We start from the raw sequence: 18428 nt of genomic DNA, 5'->3' as shown, positions 1-18428 counted from the left end.
CTCTGTCCATTATGTTAATTTCACACTTATGGCTGCACTGTTTATCTCTAGATTTTTATTGTTTTGGATCTCTGAGGCTAGAATGAAGGATTTCCCCTCCCAACCACTAAACACTTTATTACAATGAATGGAAAAGAACAGAGCTGATTGAAATTCATAATTTCTGTTCTGTGGGAAATTCCAACATTTCCCTTCATTCTTAATTGGAGAAAAAGTCACAATTTCCTGCAAAATGAAACTTTTAGAAATTTCCTTTTGGAAATATCAAAATGATCACCTTGAAGTGTTTTAGTTTTATAAGGTCGAAGCACTTCATTTAGACTTTTATATAATATAAATTCATCAAAATGACCTTATTGAATGAAACATGACTCTTAGGTCAATTTTCAGTGAAATCAATATGTTTCTTTGAAACGTTTCAATTTTATCAAAACAGCATATTCTGAAGGAAAACTGTTCTGTCGGAAAAGTTTTGACCAGCTCTTGAAAAGACCACACACAGCATTGTTTATTGGTTCAAACATTGATTTATCCTCTGTGCACTTTGCATGTAACAGTAAAATGGGTTATATTCAGTTGAGGGAAATTCTTTTTTATATTAGTTGGTTGAAACTAAAAATTTTCAACTGAAATTTTCTCATGTTTTGGTCAAAAATGTTTACCAAAAACTGACACATTTTGTTTTCAGGTTTTCATTTTTTTGACAACAAAGTAAAATGTTTTGATGAAAAATTTTCCACAGGGGGGAAAGACGCATTTTCCAAGCAGCAATAGTTATTAATGAAAGATCTCTTGGAAATATCCATTTTTATTCCTTTCTTTCTGCTCTCCCATGCTAGAAAATGAGACTCTTTTCTTCTTTACTCTTCATCCTCTGTTGTGAGTCTAATACTTTGCCCTCCATCCCTTTGCTGATTTCTTACCCTCTGGTCTCTGGCTCGTTGGTAGAGGGCATTTTATCTTTTATTTTGTCACACCTGTGAGTTTACAGTGTTATGATTCCTGCAATTCAATATTCAGTATTTTCCTTTTGCTCCTGTAATTCCCCTAAAGTGCTGCTGTTTTTCTGTTTTTGTAGCTCCCAGTCCTTGAATATGCCATGTTCTTTCTGTTTATTGCTTTTATTCTGTCTTATCCCATTCCAAGCATGTGGCCTCCACCACCTTTTCACATATTTGCAGCCTTCCTAAATATTCTTGCAATCATTTCCCTTAGTCCACTGGACACTTTCCCATTGGAGTCACAGTTCAAGGTATTTTGGCTTCTTCCAGAAGGAAGATTCCTAAACTGGGTGTTTTGCCTTCTGGTATGTAGCCTTGTGTGTATTTTTAATAATATTTTATATGGTTACGAGAGGTCGGAGTAGACACAGTATCCCTTTTTTCTTATCAGCCATCATTTCTCACTTCCAATGATTAAATCCAAAAGAACCTGAGTTTATTGCCTAGGAAATCAATTTGCCTTCTTTCTAACAGCTTGTGCCCATCCTTGTTTTTTGCAAACACCTCAGTCAGTAAGTAACCATCACCCATGCAATCGCATTTGTGGCTGCTTTTCCTTTTGATGCATCATTTTTAATCTACTTTCTTTAATTGTTTAAAGGACTATAGGAGAATTGTATAAACATGCACCTTCATTGTCCTTAACCGCAATCCAAACTGTCTCTGTTGTGTCGGTGAAAACATTAGTGCCTCTCTCTCTGCACAGGCCGCGCCCTCTCCTTAGAACAGCCAGCCCTCCCTCTGCAGTGGCTCCTTGTCAAGTTGGTATGCTAAATCCTCAGTCATTTGATCTGTTATTAAAAGAGAATAGACATAGATGAATGCAACACCCTTTAAATCCTTGTAACTCTGGTTCGTCAATGTTATGTAGGCTCTCAGTGCAGGGGTGAGAGTTAAATGTTTTCCTCTGTTGTTCCTTTGCCACCTTCTCCTCCGTTCTGAGTGGTTGATTTTTGCAAACTGCCTCTTGTTTCCATCTCTGTATTCTAAATCAGCAGCCAAGTAGCTTGCCATGTAAACAGCCAGACTCTTTGCTTCATTGAAGGTGAGATGTAGCCATTTGCCTTTACCATTTTCTCTCTCCCTGTTTTGATATTAGAAGGGAGAGTGCTAGCGTCTGGAAGCAAACTAGAAAAATAAACTGATTGTAAAGTAAATGCTTTGGGATGTGGGGTTGGGTCTTGTGCAGCGTTGTGTAACCTTAAGAAAGCTCAGTTGAAACTGCAGGTGCATGTGAGAGGGGGAGAATTTCCATCTTGTCTGATTTCAGAGAAACTGCCAATGTACTGGGATAATATTGTGCTACAAACATTTCTGGGCTAGACTCTCCGTTGGTATAAATCAACTGGCCATTCACAGATTAAAGGCCAGAAGAGACCACTGTGATCTAGTGTGATCTTCTGTATAGCACCCGGCCAGAGAACTTCCCCAAACTAATTCCTAGTCCAGATCTTTTCAAAAAACATCCAATCTTGATATTTTTCAGAGTAGCAGCCATGTTAGTCTGTATCCGCAAAAAGATCTTGATATTAAAATCATCAGCAATGGTGAATGCACATGACCCTTGGTAAATTGTTCCAGTGATTAATTACCGTCGCTGTCAAAACTGTATGCTTTATTTCCTTAATGGAGCACTGCTTGCAACAGCTGAAGAACTGCCCTACATCATCAGAACAAACTCTCATTAGCTCATCACTCCTTTGTAATGTGACACTGCTGCTAGCTGTGTTGGTACCATTGCCTTATAAAAATTAACCCTATCATGGGTGCTTGAATACATTACCTACCAAACATAGGTTTCAGAGTAGCAGCCGTGTTAGTCTGTATCCGCAAAAAGAACAGGAGTACTTGTGGCACCTTAGAGACTAACACATTTATTAGAGCATAAGCTTTCATGGGCTACTGCCCACTTCTTCGGATGCATATAGAGTGGAACATATATTGAGGAGATATATATACACACATACAGAGAGAATGAACAGGTGGGAGTTGTCTTACCAACTCTGAGAGGCCAATTAAGTAAGAAAATTTTTTTTTGAAGTATTCTCACACTTCTTATCAAACTGTCTGTACTGGGCTAGCTTGATTATCACTTCAAAAAATTTTTTTCTCTTACTTAATTGGCCTCTCAGTTGGTAAGACAACTCCCACCTGTTCATTCTCTCTGTATGTGTGTATATATATATCTCCTCAATATATGTTCCACTCTATATGCATCCGAAGAAGTGGGCAGTAGCCCACGAAAGCTTATGCTCTGATAAATTTTTTATTCTCTAAGGTGCCACAAGTACTCCTGTTCTTTCTACCAAACATAGGCGCAGACTCCAGCCCTAGAGCACCCATGGGAAAAAAATAGTGGGTGCTCAGCACCCACTGGCTGGCAGCCCCGCAAATCAGCTCCTACTCCTCCCTCCCAGTGCCTCCCGCCCGCTGCAGATCAGCTGTTCAGCAGTGTGAAGGAGGCACTGGGGGGAGGAGCAGGGGCAGGAAGAGACAGGGGAGGGGGTGGAACAGGGCGGGAAGAGGCAGGGCGGGGCTTGGGGGAAGGGAGGGAGTGGAGGCAGGGTCTGGGGCAGAGCAGGGGTCGAGCACCCCCTGGGAACTGAGGAAGTTAGCGCCTGTTACCAAAATCTTAAACACCCTGGATAGCTGCCTGTCTTTTAATATTTCCCCCTTCATCCTTGTTCTGCTCATCATTTCTGTTACCAACTGGTAAGAGATCAGGAAATGCATGCCAGTTTTATATCCCATTTCACTGCAAGTTCAGATAAGGCCCCAGCATCTGCACTATAGCATCCTTGATCACTTGTCTGTTCAAAGAAGTGTCTCACCCCCAATTCTCTTATCAACCCTCTCGATAATATCTTTGGCCTTTGACCATCATCATTATCTCTTTATCTCAGCCCATTTCAGATGGAAACAGCTAGCCACTCACAGGGCCAAATTCTGTAGTAGTGTAAATGGGTGCTGGTCCGTTGGCTTCAGTGGAGTTTCACTGATTTACCCCAGCAGAGAATTTAGCAATATGTGTCTAACCAAAATGTGTCTCAACTCATCTTACTCAGGTGTGTTTTGTGGACAGATGAATTAATGTACTTATGTGCTTGGGAAAAAGCTCATCTCACAAAGCCCAACTCTCTGGGTCACAGCCAGGACCAGCTCCAGTGTTTCTGCTGCCCCAAGCTGCGGGGGGGGGGGGGGGGGGAAAGCAGCGAACAGCGGCACTTCGGTGGCAGCTCCACCGCGCCACTTCATTCTTCTGCCGAATTGCCACTTCATGCCGCCCCTTTCCGTTGTCCGCCCCAAGCACCTGCTTGCTGCGCTGGTGCCTGGAGCCGGCCCTGGTCACAGCTCACCTCTTATTGCTTGTCTGATTCTTTGTTTGCTATAGTTTGTTGAGCTAATGTTTAGTTACAACTGAGATTTAGTTTTAGGAAACATTGTACCAGTGACATGCTGAATGGAGGATGCCGGTTAAAATTTTACCGCCAAACTGAAAGGAAGGTTGGGGCAGGTTCCTTGCCTCTGATGGACTCCTCTCTACCTCGCCCTCCATGCCTGGATCCTAATAAATCCCTTCTGCTAGAAAGAGCTTATCCCTAAGGCTCATAAAGTTTCTTCTGAAGAGGAAATATTTGCTTTTGGAATAGGGACATAGCAAGTGCCCTATTGAATCACACCTTTGGCCCATCTCCTTCAGTGTGCTGTTTTCAAAGTGGTCAGCCCCATATATTTGAGGCATGTGGAAATAGAGTCCACGCTGAAGTGCTCTTTGAGCACAACCAGAGAAGGAAGCAGGACTCAATTGGTGAACATACTTCAAAATCCTAAATGACAATGTACCATTTTGCATTAAGGAGCTAATCCAGCATCCATTGACGTAAAAGGAGGTCTTTTTAATTGATGTCAGCTAGTGTTAGATCAGACCTTAAATGTCATGTAATTTCAAAACAATTTCCTGTGGAAGATATCATGAGTTCATCTGCCCTGGCCACTGGCCAAATCCCCATTTCAAACCACGCAAGTCAGGTATTCTGTGTTCTAGTGATGATGTAGTATTTTTCAAGAACCACCCATTTCCAGGTAGATGTACTTGAACAGAAGTCTGTTCATCATCTGGGTGCTGCCTCTTTCTCTGGGTGTGCTCAGAGAGCATTTTAATGCTGGCTGCTTCTCTGCAGTCATGTGCAGCCCTCTGGTACATGGAGACATCACAGACTAATTGAGATCATTTTTATGAGAGCCCCACGTTAGCAGCATGCTGCTGACTACAGCTGTGTAGAGGAAGAAAATCCTTGAATCTTGGATTTGTTTCCTTGCAGAGGGATCATACAAGCTCATTAGAAATGGGTGTGTGACAGGTTCCCCCGGGGGTGCCACATGGAACTGGGGTACCACTGAACCAGCCTAACTCACCAGCCTGGGCTCCCTTTACACTGTAGTGCTGTGACAGGCCCTTAAGCCCCCTCCAGACACATACAGGTAGGGACATACCCAGCTGCAGCTACGCACAGATGCTGAGATCAGCTCTGCATGGGAAGGCTCAGCTAAGGCACCTCCCAGTTCCTAAGGCACGCACCCCCCTCTGGAGTGTAAACCCAAAATTATACTCTCTTGCGCTGCACGGAGAACTGTACAGCGTCAGCTCATGGCATTCACCCCCTACCTCAATGTGGAGGAAAATATGCAACAGCTTTTTGCCCCCCAGTTATGATGTCCACACACCTGGTTTTAGACAAAACAAAAACAAGTTTTTATTAACTAAAAAAAGATGGATTTTTAAGGGATTGTGATAGCAAACAGATCAAAGCAGAGTACCTAGTAAATTAATAAATAACTGCAAACTGAGCTTAACATACTAGATAGGTAGGATATGAATTAGCAAATTCTCACCCTGAGTGATAAACAGGCTGGCAGTTTCTTAAGGCACAAGCTGCCTTGGTTTTGCAGCTTGGCTTTCCCAGATTTTCATACACGGGCTAGCAATCCCTTAGCCTGGGACTATCACTCCCCCCCACCCCCCGTTCAGTCTTTATTGCTTGGGTGTTTCCAGGTGTGGTGGTGTAGGGAGAGTGAGGTCCCCCATGATATCATTTTCCCCCTTTTATATCTTCGTCCCACATGTTGGAAAGCTCTTTTGCTGTGACCTGGGTCAAACAGTTCCCATTGTGCAGTGCTATTTCGGAGAGGTTTCTATTGTACACAGTTCCTGGGGTAATCCTTGTGCTTGTGTGCATTTCCTCAAGAAGCCATTAACATTGTTTGGCCTTTTTACTGTTGTACCTGAAAGGATCCTTGTGGGTGTTTTTCAACCTCACGACATGTTTCAGTAACACGTACATAGCCAAACTTCACATACGATGATAGCACATACAATCCAATGAGATGTTAATGTCTAGCAGATCAAGACTTTTAAAATACCACCTCATGAGGCATACTTTGTACAAAACATATCCTGATTACATGACGGTGAATATTGGGGTGCCAGGGTGTCACAAGGTGGATCTTAAGTTTGCTTCCCCGACTACTGCCGAGTTTTAGGCTAAAGGTTGATAACTTATGCTGTATCCAAAGAAGCTGAAACAGGCTCATTGTTACCCGTCTGTCCTGATGTGCTTGTTTGCATGTCAGTAACCAGAATCCATTCACAAGGCTATTTCACAGCAGTACTAGAGTCTGAGCTCTGGAGAGGTTGGAGGTTTGACTTGTATTTGCATGGAGTTCTTGTTCTGTAGGATTGATAAGTCAGAAATGTGAAAGGCGTTTACCATTTCTGCTCTTAGAACCTTCATCGTTTGTTCTTCGGCAAATGCAATAATCTATAAATGGTGTGGCCGTAAGCCATTCTCAGTATTGACCAGGGCCAGCTCTACATTATAGCCAGGACAGATAGTTGACAGGGCAAGAAGTATTTTAGTGACTGATTGTTCAAGTGAGTAATTGTGAGGAGTTGATGCTTTTTCCTTTTGCTTAGGAAGAAAAAGCCCAGGGGCAGGGCCCTATCCATAATTTGTCATAGTAAAACTCCAGACACTGAAACACCTTTGGGGTAGACAGACCATAAAACCTAGTAATTATAGCAAATCCAGGATTTATGGTTCTTCTCACACGCATGCACAGCCACACACCTGTTCTAGTAAAGCCAAAGGCAGCATTTCCATTGTCTCTTGAGGCAAATAAAGACCAGCTGAGCTCGTTTTTTTTGCTGCCTTCAGAGTCCACAAAGCTAGAGAAGATCCATCTCTCATACAGTCCACCCACCCAGATGATGTATTGGACATTAAATTGACCTTCCCAGCTTTAAAGTTTGTGGCCTGGGCAGAAAGCAAAATTGTCTCCTACAGGAGAAACATTGATCTGAACAGAAGGTTAGTCTCACTGCTGGTTGACAATTTTCCAGTCGAACATTTCTCTGTTGGGAAAATGCTGTTTCACTGAAATCAAAATGTTTCACAGGAGCGTGTTGATTTCAATGAAATTTTGCTTTGGAAAAAAAATTGAAATGATTTCATTTTTACATTTGAAAATAATTTTTTATTTCAAAATGTTTATTATATAATTAGAACATAAAAAGGTCAAGATCTGAATGAAGTGTTTCAATTTCTTCACAATGGAACATATGATTGACCCAAAATGAATGTTCTTTTTAAAAAAAATGTGGGAAATTTTGGAATTTTTTGGTTTTGTTGTGATTTGGAATAAAACCAGATTTTGAAATCATGGAAATTTCCTGTGAAATGGAAATTCCAGTTCCTGCACAGCTAGAGCTAAGTAGACTATTGCTCTTTGAGCCATTTCACTCTGCATCTCCCCAAGGGCCTGCAATATAAACACTGCAAAGATTGCTTTATTAGTACCCAGTTGTGCAAAGTGCTATGGAACCTCAGCTGCCAGTGAGGTCACCAGCAGGATCAGACCCTCATGTCTCAAGCACTAATCAATTCTCTACACTCTCTGTCATTCTCCCTGGAAGATGCTCCCGTATCCTCTTTCACCCTAGCCTTTCAAATCCGCACTACAGGGCCTGATTCTGATTTCACTTATGCTGATGTAACTTGAAGTCAAGGGGTTACTCTAAATTATACCAGCCTAAGTGAGGTCAGAGTCAGGCCCCCACTGATATAATCTAGATGCATTGTAATAATGCATTTGGATTGCACTACGATATGGGTCCTGTGTAACCTACACAGAGTGTAACATATAGTTATCTGCTATTTGCATAAATAGATGGTAAATCAGCTGTGCAGAATGCTGTGGTCTAATTAGTTTTTTACAGCATTGTACTATTGCACCTCCATTGGTGGGCCATTATCACCCTGAAGAGCTGGCCTCAGCAGAGAGATTGGAATGTTTTGCCAGCTGAGTGAGCTCACTGACTGGCCAACACAGATAAATAATAATAATCGGACTTTCCCCGTGATTGACGGTTCTGTACAACATTCCTGGATAACCTCAGCTGGTGTTTGTGAAATGTCGGGATCCTCTGACAAAGGCACTAGAGAAGCACTAAGTACCGCAGGGGTCACTACTGAAGTATCAATGCTTAGGCTATGGCTATGTCTACACCACAGAGCCCATGTCAGCACTGCCCCCTAAATAAGCGCAGTGTGTGCTGACAGGAGTTTTCCTGCTGGTATAGGAGTAGCACCTCCCCAACAACACCAGCTAGGTCAGCAGAAGCACGGTTCTGTTGCATATTTATGTCAACACTGGGGGCTACGTAAGCTAGGGCTGTGGTGTTTTCACATCCCTGACCAACAGAGCGACACCGGTATAAGTTTTAAGTGAAGACCAGGCTGCACAGTGCTGTGCTGTTGCCTAAACTAAGACCTGGCATAGACTTAAAAATTAGATCAACCTAGCTATGTCACTCAGGGCTGTGATAAATTGCACGTTCTGGGCCTGGTCTGTGTTAAAAAGTTAGGTTGACTCAGCTACATCGCTCGGGTGTGAAAAATCCATATCCCTGAACAACGTAGTTAAGCCAGTTCTTCCATCAACCTAACCTACCACCTCTGGGGGAGGTGGGTTAACTACATCGATGGAAAACCCCCTTCCTTCGATGTAGGAAGAGTCTGCCCTCCGGCACTCCAGCAGCACAGTTAGTGTACACATACCTAAGTATAGAATGTATCGTAATAAATGAAAATCCTGTGGCATGGCTTGTAAACTTTTAGGCAGCAGCTGTCTCTTTATTCCTTGTGTGTGTACAGCACGTAGCAAAGTGGGGCTCTGATCCCCAATCAGAGCCTCTAGGCACTGCAAATACAAACAACACAGAGCATTTTTCCTTTTATGGGGAACCCTGCAGCGGTATCGTGCAATCAAAAATACTTTATAAGGAGATATCTCGTCGGCGGGTGGGATCGAACCGGGGACCTCTGAAGCTTGGTGCATGAGCGAACAGCCAGTTGGCTGTTAGCTAAGGCTGTAGAGCAGACTCGTTTTTTTCTCTCTCTCTCTGTCTGTCTCTCTCTCGGTCTCCGTGCCACTAGACGGGACACACCACCACACCCAGGAGGTGTGTGGGTTACATGTGCACTCAGTTCCCACTGACCGGAGCTGAGGATATGCAGCCACTGATGTGACTGGAAAGGGAGAGGTTCCTTCTCTCACATTAACAGTCTGCACTCTAGTCAGTCAATATGTTCCTGTGTCAACAGGTCTGTGTATGTTTGGAGTATGACTGAAGGGAACATTTGTGTTTTGGGTGTTTAAGATCTGCTCTGTTCTCTCTGGTTGTGTTTCCACAACACTATCAGTGTCTTTACTGTGCAGTAGGTCTTGGAATCCTGAAACGGTAAGTTAATATCTGTGAAAACTCTGCAGATCCAGTTTAAGTTACAGAGACAGTCTCTGGATAGAATTAGTATACAAGCTATGAGTTTTTATTTATTTATTTTTAAATGTCACTTCTCGGATTGTTCATTTCCTGATCCTCTGTCATGTTGGCAAAATAATTTTGGGGATTAAATCCAGGATTAGCCAAATAATCATCTACTGAGATCACAGCATAAGCATTGTGGGAATTTGGATTGGGGAGGTGGTGTCTGTGAATCAGAGGTGAGACTGAAGTAGGGTAGAGATTTATCTCCCTCTATACGTGAAATAGTTGAAAGAGATGTGTCCGAATATATGTAGAAATGCGAGGTCAGATTCTTAGCTGGTATAAATCACCCCAGTTCCACTGAAGTCCATGAAATACATCAGCAAAGGATCAAGACCAATATTCTACCCTATATAGGCTTATGTCCTGCTCGTTATTCTAGTATCTGAGCATCTTCCATTAGTACTTTAAGCAACCTAACATATATGTCATGTGCTTGCTCTTTCATCCTCTCCCCATGGGGGAGAAGTGTATGCACTGGAGTGTTTTGTTTGGGATTTTAAAAATATATATATACATATATTCCTACATGTTAGAGAAGGCAGGTCAAAGAAATGCACCTGTCCTTTAGTGTGGAAAGAGGTGAGATTTGTGATGGTCTTTAGTTCCTGTGGGAGTTCATTCCAGAGTCTGGAACCTGCCCCTGAGAAGTACGCTGTAGATAAGTCTGCTAATTATTTTGATGGTCTTTCCTGCTAAAGATGCCCTTATCATAACCTAGATGCAGAGAGAGAGTGGGGGTTCTCCAAGCATGAACTGTTCCCTAATAGACTTATTACTATTTTAAATATTAGAAATTAGTCCCCTTGTAAGACTTCAGAACTCCACCCCCCTCACAAGTTACCTCTTTAGAAAATATTCCTATTATTAGGTCTCTCTATACCAGCTGTAGTTCTGCACCCCACCTGGAGTGAAATCCAAAATCATGAAACAAGCAAATCATGATGGGAAGCAATAAAAAGGAAGCTGTTCTTTCTAACTGAGAATATACCTTAGCAACATGAATAAGTAATGGGAAACAACAGCACTAAGTGACAGCTAAATGGCAGAATCCAAGTCATGTAGTCAATAGATGTATGGTGTCTGGATGCAACACATGCATGTTTCATGGGTATCACATGTAAATATGAGGTCCTAGTTAATTTCTAACTTCTGAACATAATAAACAACATCCTTGTATCAGCGCTTGTTACTTCCTTTCTGAGCTAGAAGGGATCACATAGGCCTCATTTAAATGAACTGGCAAAAGATACTGTCAGGTGTCTACCTCCACCTGGTGAAGTTCTATAACTAGCACACCACACTCAGTGTTAGGCCATGTTTTATGTGTTGCATAACCAGGGCTATTGACACGCTCCATCTGATGCTCACTAATGGCAGCAGAAGAGGACAGGCTGTGCCGCAGGGGAGGAGGAGGTGATCCATCTAAATAGACTGATGGTGTTTATTACAGACCAAGATGATCCCAGCCCTTTAAAATATCTCCTGGGCTGCAGCGTGAGTTCCATTGCATAACACTGGGTTCTTGACTTAAAGAGGAAAATAAGACTCCCTTACTGTGGGACTGGAAGAGTCTTAAAGGGCCAGGACTATTGTTAGACTTTTAATCGTGGCTCTTCTTCCTCTTTCTGTTCTGGGTATGTCTCCTTTATGCTCACCTGTGCTGCTGAACATACCAGGTATAGCACTTCCTACCCCAGAGTCCAATGAAAAGTTAATGGATGGTCTGTAATACAGAAGGTACAGCAGAAAACCAGCAGCAAAATGGTTAATGTGAAATAAAATTGGGGCAAATGACAAAAAGCCCTGAGAAAAAGGGGCAGTGGATACTGCCCCACCCCGGTGTCTTGGGGAGTGTGTGAGGTACAGGGTCACCTGTGAACAGAGGTTCTGTGTCTCCTGGCTTCCTAATGCTCGCCTTGATTCCCCTGTCAACCCTGGCTTTCTCTGCAATGGTTGCTGGTGCCAAGCCCCATTGAAGCAGAGCTCCCTTCTACATGCAGATCAACCTAGCTCCTTGGTAATGAGGAGAAATCAACACTTTTATAAGTCCAAGTCCAAGGGAACATGAATGTATAATATGAAATTACCTGAGTGGATCTAAGACGGGGGTCCAAGTAACCAGATCCTGTGATGCAGTCAATAGCACGGGGCAGAGATCCCCCTTTTTCTAATCGTACAGAACAGCAAGGAGTTTAAACTGTACCATGGGAACTGATTTCCACTGGGTTGGGAGCAGAGGGAAAGATTTCTATGGGAGGTTTAATTCCAGTCTTAGACAAGGAAAAAGTCTTGTGTGTTCATTGCTTGTTTTGTATATTTATTAAAACTATTACCAAAAACATAGGATCAGCTGGAAAAATATGTTTACAAACGTACACACACTGACAGGAAAACACCCCCACACTAAGGCCCAGCTTTATAAAAGTATTTAGGGGTTGCTACATTCATTGTTGCAATGCCTAAGTCTCATTTCCCAAAGGGATTTAAGTATGTAGGAGCCAAAATTGCATTAACAATGGATGGGATTTAGACTTTTAAGTGCCTAAATTCCTTTTGAAAATGAGTTTAGGCTCCTAATCAGTTAGGCACTGCAATGCTGAGCACAGCAATGCCTAATATGTTTAAAAGTCTGGGTCTGAGCTGACACTGGAGTTCCGGGCAGTTGTAGATGCATGGTATCTCTCCGGATTTGGCCCATAACTAGGATAATACACTATCAGCCATCTTTTCTGTGTTCACAAGATCTCTTCTACACACTCTACAAAGCAGTTCTTTGAAGAAATTCAGCTTGAAAGCCATCATTCTTAGAGTTCATACAAAAACAGAAATGTTTCTGCAGCAATCACATCTTTGCATGTACAAACTAAAATGATCCCTGAAGTCTCTTGCACAAGCTCCTTACATTCTGAGATCTAATAATGAGTTACCAGCCTGAGCAATCCTCAGTGATTCTTTGCAAGGTTTAGCTTGGATTCTTCACTTGGTGGGAGTTCATGTGCACACAACTCTGGCTATGAAGAGGACTTTGTAAGATTCTTTAATGTCTCCTTTTAAGGTGAGTACAGCTGCCGCCATCAAAGGGTGATCTGGCTACAAACAAAGAATATGTAAATATAAGCAGTCCTCTTCATCTGGCACCTAGAGCCAAAAGTCTGATCAGATTTTGTAAATTATGCCTTTTAATATTTTGAAGTATCAGATGTGCCACTTATGGGTATAGAGAATCTCTCTTAATAACTGCGCTAGCCTAATGAAAGCTAGGAATAACAGGGTACTCCTTCCCTAGTGGGAGGCATGACATCATCCGGTTACAGCCGTGACAGCGAGCTGGGTGTGGCTGTGGCATACCGTGCTGTACTGTGGGTTTGGGAAGGAAATGGAGATCCTTCATCCATGAGTTGTGTAAGAGACAGCTCTGGTCACCAGGAAGCCCTGAGTCAATATCCAGGCCTCATACCATGATTCCTAGTTCCTTTTGCACAGAATGACAGCAGCCTTCTAATTTTGGAAAATGCTAGTCATGCTGCCACCTCCACAGGGATCCCTGTGGACAGAGCGAGACTGAGAGAAGGAATAAGAAACACGTGAAGATGAGGCATGGAGGAAAATCTGTTTCTAGGGACAGTGTTGTGAACATATACCAAGGACCTGTAGAAGGAACCAAGGCAAACCCTGGTATCTATGTGGGTCACAAAACAGACTCAAATAAGTAGTGAGCGCCACAAGAATTAATGGGCTTTCTTTGCAGTAAGGGAGATTTAGATTAGATATGACAAAAAAAAATTGCTAACTCTAAGGATAATTAAGCACTAGTATCTAGGGAGGTTGTAGAGTCACCGTTATTGAAGGATTTTAAGAATAGGTTGGACAAACACCTGTCAGCGATGGCCCAGGTATACTTGGTCCTGCCTCAGCATGGGGGGATGGGCGAGATGGCCTCTTGAGGTCCCTTCCAGCCCTGCATTTCTATGATTCCATGAAAGAGACAGGAATCCAGGGCTACCACAGCCTGGGTACTGCAGCATCATGTGTTTTAAATTTGTCTGTGCTTTCATATGATCGGGGCAACAGAAAAACTTTTCTGTGTTGAAATCTAGTGTGAGAGAGCTTATCAAATGACTGCCCCCCAAAGCAATCTGAGCAAAGCAGCGACTTTAATTTAATACTAATAAACTTTTGGCTGAAAGGTGCTATGGAAGTGTAAAGATCTTAATGCCTCATATAAGGTATGCATGATTATGCCCTTCATTCTCATCTCATAGATGGATCAACTGAGGCACAGAAGTTATGTAGCAAGCTCCCAAGGTGACCCAGCCAGTCCCTGGCTTCTGTTCTCTAACTACTAGACCCTTTGTCCTGTTTTCATGCAAATCAGACACTAAGTTTAGCAGGTCTATTGTTATAACTTCTGTCCAAAGTGAGCTGCAATGATGATGACTCAAAGACTTGCTTCTGAGCTGATCCTGAAAGCTAGTGAGACTGTGCTCTGTTCCCTCCAGTCTACAATCATTTCAACAAACATGCTTTGGAAATATTAACGTACATCAAAGTCAGCAGGTGGCACCCAAGAAACACTGATGCATTTGATTTGACCACGATCAACTGTTCCTTTAACAGGCTCAATGGTAAATCCCTTCTGCTGCAGGACTGGTAGGCTATCCAAACTGAACTCTACGTTCTGCAGTAACGACAAGCACAGTTAGTAAAGTAGAACACATGCTGTTAGTTACAGCCAGCTCAGCTTCTGGGTACAAAAGGCCTTTGCTTACAGGCTACATCACCCTAACCTATAGAACTGTGCCTCCCACCTGCCAAACCTCTTGTGCTTTTGCTCTTGAGACATGAAAACAAGCAGTGAATTTAATGTGCTTGGTTCTCATGAAACACACTGGCTAAAAGGAGAGCGTCTAGGGATTTTTCGTGAAATTAAACTAATTTGTTCTCTTGAAGTCTCATTTGTGGGGACCACAGTCTGTTTCATCATTCAGCAAACCAACCCTGAAAGCTGCAGCTCAGTGGAAGTTCAGAATGTTGTTTTTATAAACAGTTGCCCGTAGCACTTTGCTGTTAATGTGAAAGCTGCTAATTTGGTCTATATTCATACTGTTATTATGTATTTAAGAATTAGGGGAGAAATGTATTCAACTAATTGTATTATCCTAGTCTAATATCCTCCTGCTAATTCCTCGTCTCCCCTTGAAAAATAAACCTCTCTCCTTTCAAACAATACTAATGCTTTTATAATATGGTGTCCGGCTTAATGGAGATCTGGAAACTCATTTAATGTGGGATCTCTGCTGGCTCTGGATTCTCAAGAGCAGTTGGTAGCCATTTGCATGTACTGACTCAATTTCTGAGCTGAGTTACACATAAAAGTAAATTTTTCATTTTGTTTACCTTCTTCGATGCAAACTGAGCTGTCCGTATAGCCCCGATTTTCAGCTCCCTCACTGCCGGAGTCCCAGAGGTCTCTGCCTGGATGTACTCCAGGCTCAGGAGGAGGGACTTTGCTGGTTCTTCCAGCTCTAAACAGACATGGATCACGTTAACTTTGGAACAGCCAATGACTGTTGGTCCCAAGTCAGGCATAAATGACTTATTGATCAGTTGGTCTAAGATGGTGTAAATTACACCAGAAGGCACCAGCAGAGAGGGCAGTAGTAGGAAAGTCCACCAACAAGAGTGTCTGAACAGTTCCTACCACATTTTGCCTTGCATACCAACGGGTTGGAAGAAAGAGTGAATTTAAAGAAAGGTCAGGTCTGGTTAATTTGTGTCATCTTACACATTTTTTGCTTTTTCTGTTTCATCCTTCTATTTGGCCCCTTAGCATGTAAGTTACTCACTTATATTCCTTTGTATCTTTAAATGGGTGTAGTTTACATAACTCCTCTGAATTTAAACCCCTCTCTTACATTCAACCCTCCCGTTTAGTTTCTGTATTAGCTACTCCTAAGGTCTTTGTCTCTGAACTTGGGAATCATGTAATTAGAGTAATGCTGAGGGTGCATACATGTGAGAATTTTATAAGCATTTTAAAGTTAACCTTCACATGCCATTTACAGAAATGCAGCTAAAATACATTTGTGCTGTACTATTAGTTTATCCTTTTTCACATAATAAACTGAAAAACTGTCTAATCCCCATGAGGTAAAGCCCGCCATTCACGTGGATGAGAAATTCTACTGTATTAGATTTAGAGAAAATTCTTCTCCCGATAACAACTTTTTTCTGCCATTTTTATATTGAGTCAAACTCCTTCCATAATATTCTGCCCTTCTTTGGCATTTGACTCTGGTACCCGCATGCTGGAGGTGCTATCGCCTGTGAACTTTTTTTAATACAAATGGAGACAGACAAATCTACATTGATATAATTCTCCTGCATTAGAATAAAAATAGAAAAGGCAGGTTGTTACCTCCTTTTGCTGCTTCTTCAGACATGGGTGATGTTCTAGCCAAAGACTCCAAGGGAACATCTAATGGATCCCCTCCTTCCACAAACATCATATGGTTTCTTGCAGCACCCTTCAGCCAGATCTCACGAGCTATTTCCTATGTAGGACAAGAACTCTGCAGATGCAGGTTACAGCCCAGGTCTTGATGTAATAGTAATCTCGACACAACTATACTAGCTGGTCTGGAAACAATTGTATAATCTGTCTCAATTGTTAGCAGGCACACTGGCCACTGAGCTTAGTCTCTCCTTTATGTATACAATTATAACCCATGATGCAAGAGATCTTTGTCATCTTCATTCTGTAATCAGCTGTTGACTTGCTGGGGGACATGTATTTTACTCTGCCTTTTTTCATTCTGTGGCAGAGTGCCTCTGTGATAATGGGGAAAACCATTCATCCTAGACCCCCAAGATAGGCAAAACTTACCTGGTATCAAATACGACCTGTCTGAGATTTGTGAAGCTGGGCCAGATTTCAGGCACTCATCACTGATTTCATGGTTTTGAGTGTGGAAACCATGCACAACATAGCTCAGCCAAAATTAGATATCTGGCTTTATCCCTACCCGAAACTCTGGGAATGCAAACTCCCCTGAAATGTTTGCAGTCACCTCTTTACTTGCAGTCCTGATAGCAGCCACTAGGTGGCACTCCTTGCTAACTATTGGCTAGCCTCTCCTGGGAGTGTGGGACTATCACCCCGATGTTGCTCATCTGTGCACTCTGATTCTGGCTTCTGTCTAAGCTCAGTCCCTGCTCCACAGATGGACCACTCCTTCCCCATGCAGAGGAACAGCAGAGCAGCTTCACAGTAGAAAGAGCAGCCTCTGTTTAGGAAGGGCTTTTGGGGCCTGGGCTCTGCAGGAAACGATCCACTATACCAGTCCCTTCACATAGGTTCCCAATGCAGAGAATCTGATGAAGTTGTGCTCAGCAATTCACAAGGGTATGTGCTCGCTCCCAACAATTTGCCCAGCTGCGAAGTGGGATTATGTAGGGAGAAGAGGGATCTTATTCCAAGTCATTGTGAATGAATAACAAAATACAATTATTTCTACTCCTGATAGAATCTCAATGCCCATGCTGATAAATTCAGTTTGTCATATGGCAGCTTTAGATTTAAAAATCCAGATGCCCTGAGGTTGCCTTACCTTGCCAAAGAGCACAACCTTGAGGCAGTCAGAATAATACAAACTTTCATGGTCTGGACTGAAGGTAACCGTGAAATCCTGACTCTTCCCAGGCTCAATTACGCCCTCTACTGGAAATATGTTGAACACACTTAAACCACTGTAGTTCTGTGTACCTGGAAGAGCAAAAAACAGAAATATGAGGATGACAGAAGGAAAGCTCTGTTCTACCACTCTTTTTTTTTATATTTCAATCTCACGTCCTTTTTGTCCCAAGGTAAATGAGTAAAATTTCTGGTGCATGTTTATGAAGCAAAGTCGGAAATCTGGGTGTTAAAAAGCCTACCTGGAACCACCCGTGAGGTTTTTCAAAATACCCATTTCCCTGGAGGACTTGGAGAAGTGCCATTAAACCTTTCTTTCTTTCTTTCTTGTATTAATTACACATAGTTTGATCTTGCTTCTTGATGGGTAATATACTGAGTGGGTTTAACCAGATTTCAACAATAGAGCCTTCTTACTTGGGAACGTTCTCTAAAGCTATGTAAACTTGTACCAACCATGAATTAATTATTAACATATTTGATATTAGTGAAGCAAATACTGTCCTTCAGTTACAGTGTTGTGACCCCCCCCCACCACTGCTGTAAGGCTTCAGTGAAGTTGAATGGACCAAACACAAGGCAGAATTTGGCTCCTATTATGTACTTGATTAGTGAGATGAAAAACTATTTACCAACAAAATCTGTCCGTCCTGGGGGAGACGTGATGAAGAAGGGAAGTCTCTGCTGCTCTTTGTCCCTTGTTTGTGAGAGTGATTCTAGTTTGATGGAGTATCTCAGGGGCAGAGTGGAAGTGTTCTGTATCTGGAGGGAGTCATTGATACAACAGCATTTTAATAGGGGAACTGATTTAAAACCTTATAGGATGTGTATTGTGCAAATGGGC

At 42.4% G+C, this 18428-nt stretch overlaps 1 protein-coding gene and 1 long non-coding RNA gene across 10 annotated transcripts in view; one reads left to right on the top strand and one right to left on the bottom strand.

Moving 5' to 3' along the window:
- LOC135976977 (uncharacterized) overlaps positions 1-18428 on the top strand; it is a 131160-nt gene that overhangs the window by 31515 nt on the left and 81217 nt on the right. The gene's annotated exons all lie outside the window — the stretch shown is intronic.
- CFAP74 (cilia and flagella associated protein 74) overlaps positions 12188-18428 on the bottom strand; it is a 119024-nt gene continuing 112783 nt past the window's right edge. For 6 of the 9 annotated variants that reach the window (XM_065575234.1, XM_065575231.1, XM_065575232.1 and 3 more), the window contains 6 exons: positions 18217-18346; positions 17502-17656; positions 16310-16445; positions 15289-15416; positions 14435-14569; positions 12188-12981 (listed from right to left, as the gene is read on the bottom strand). In XM_065575234.1, coding sequence (XP_065431306.1) covers positions 12883-12981; positions 14435-14569; positions 15289-15416; positions 16310-16445; positions 17502-17656; positions 18217-18346 — 783 coding nt within the window. In that variant the 3' untranslated portion in view covers positions 12188-12882. Of the gene's footprint in view, positions 12982-14434; positions 14570-15288; positions 15417-16309; positions 16464-17501; positions 17657-18216; positions 18347-18428 lie in introns of those variants that run through there. The other 3 variants (XR_010594260.1, XM_065575233.1, XM_065575235.1) reach the window with 3 other exon arrangements.

Source organism: Chrysemys picta, chromosome 21 (genome assembly GCF_011386835.1).
Source record: "Chrysemys picta bellii isolate R12L10 chromosome 21, ASM1138683v2, whole genome shotgun sequence".
Taxonomy (NCBI): Eukaryota; Metazoa; Chordata; order Testudines; family Emydidae; genus Chrysemys; species Chrysemys picta.
Note: the sequence above shows the minus strand (reverse complement) of the source record. Positions and strands in the feature narration are given on the sequence as shown.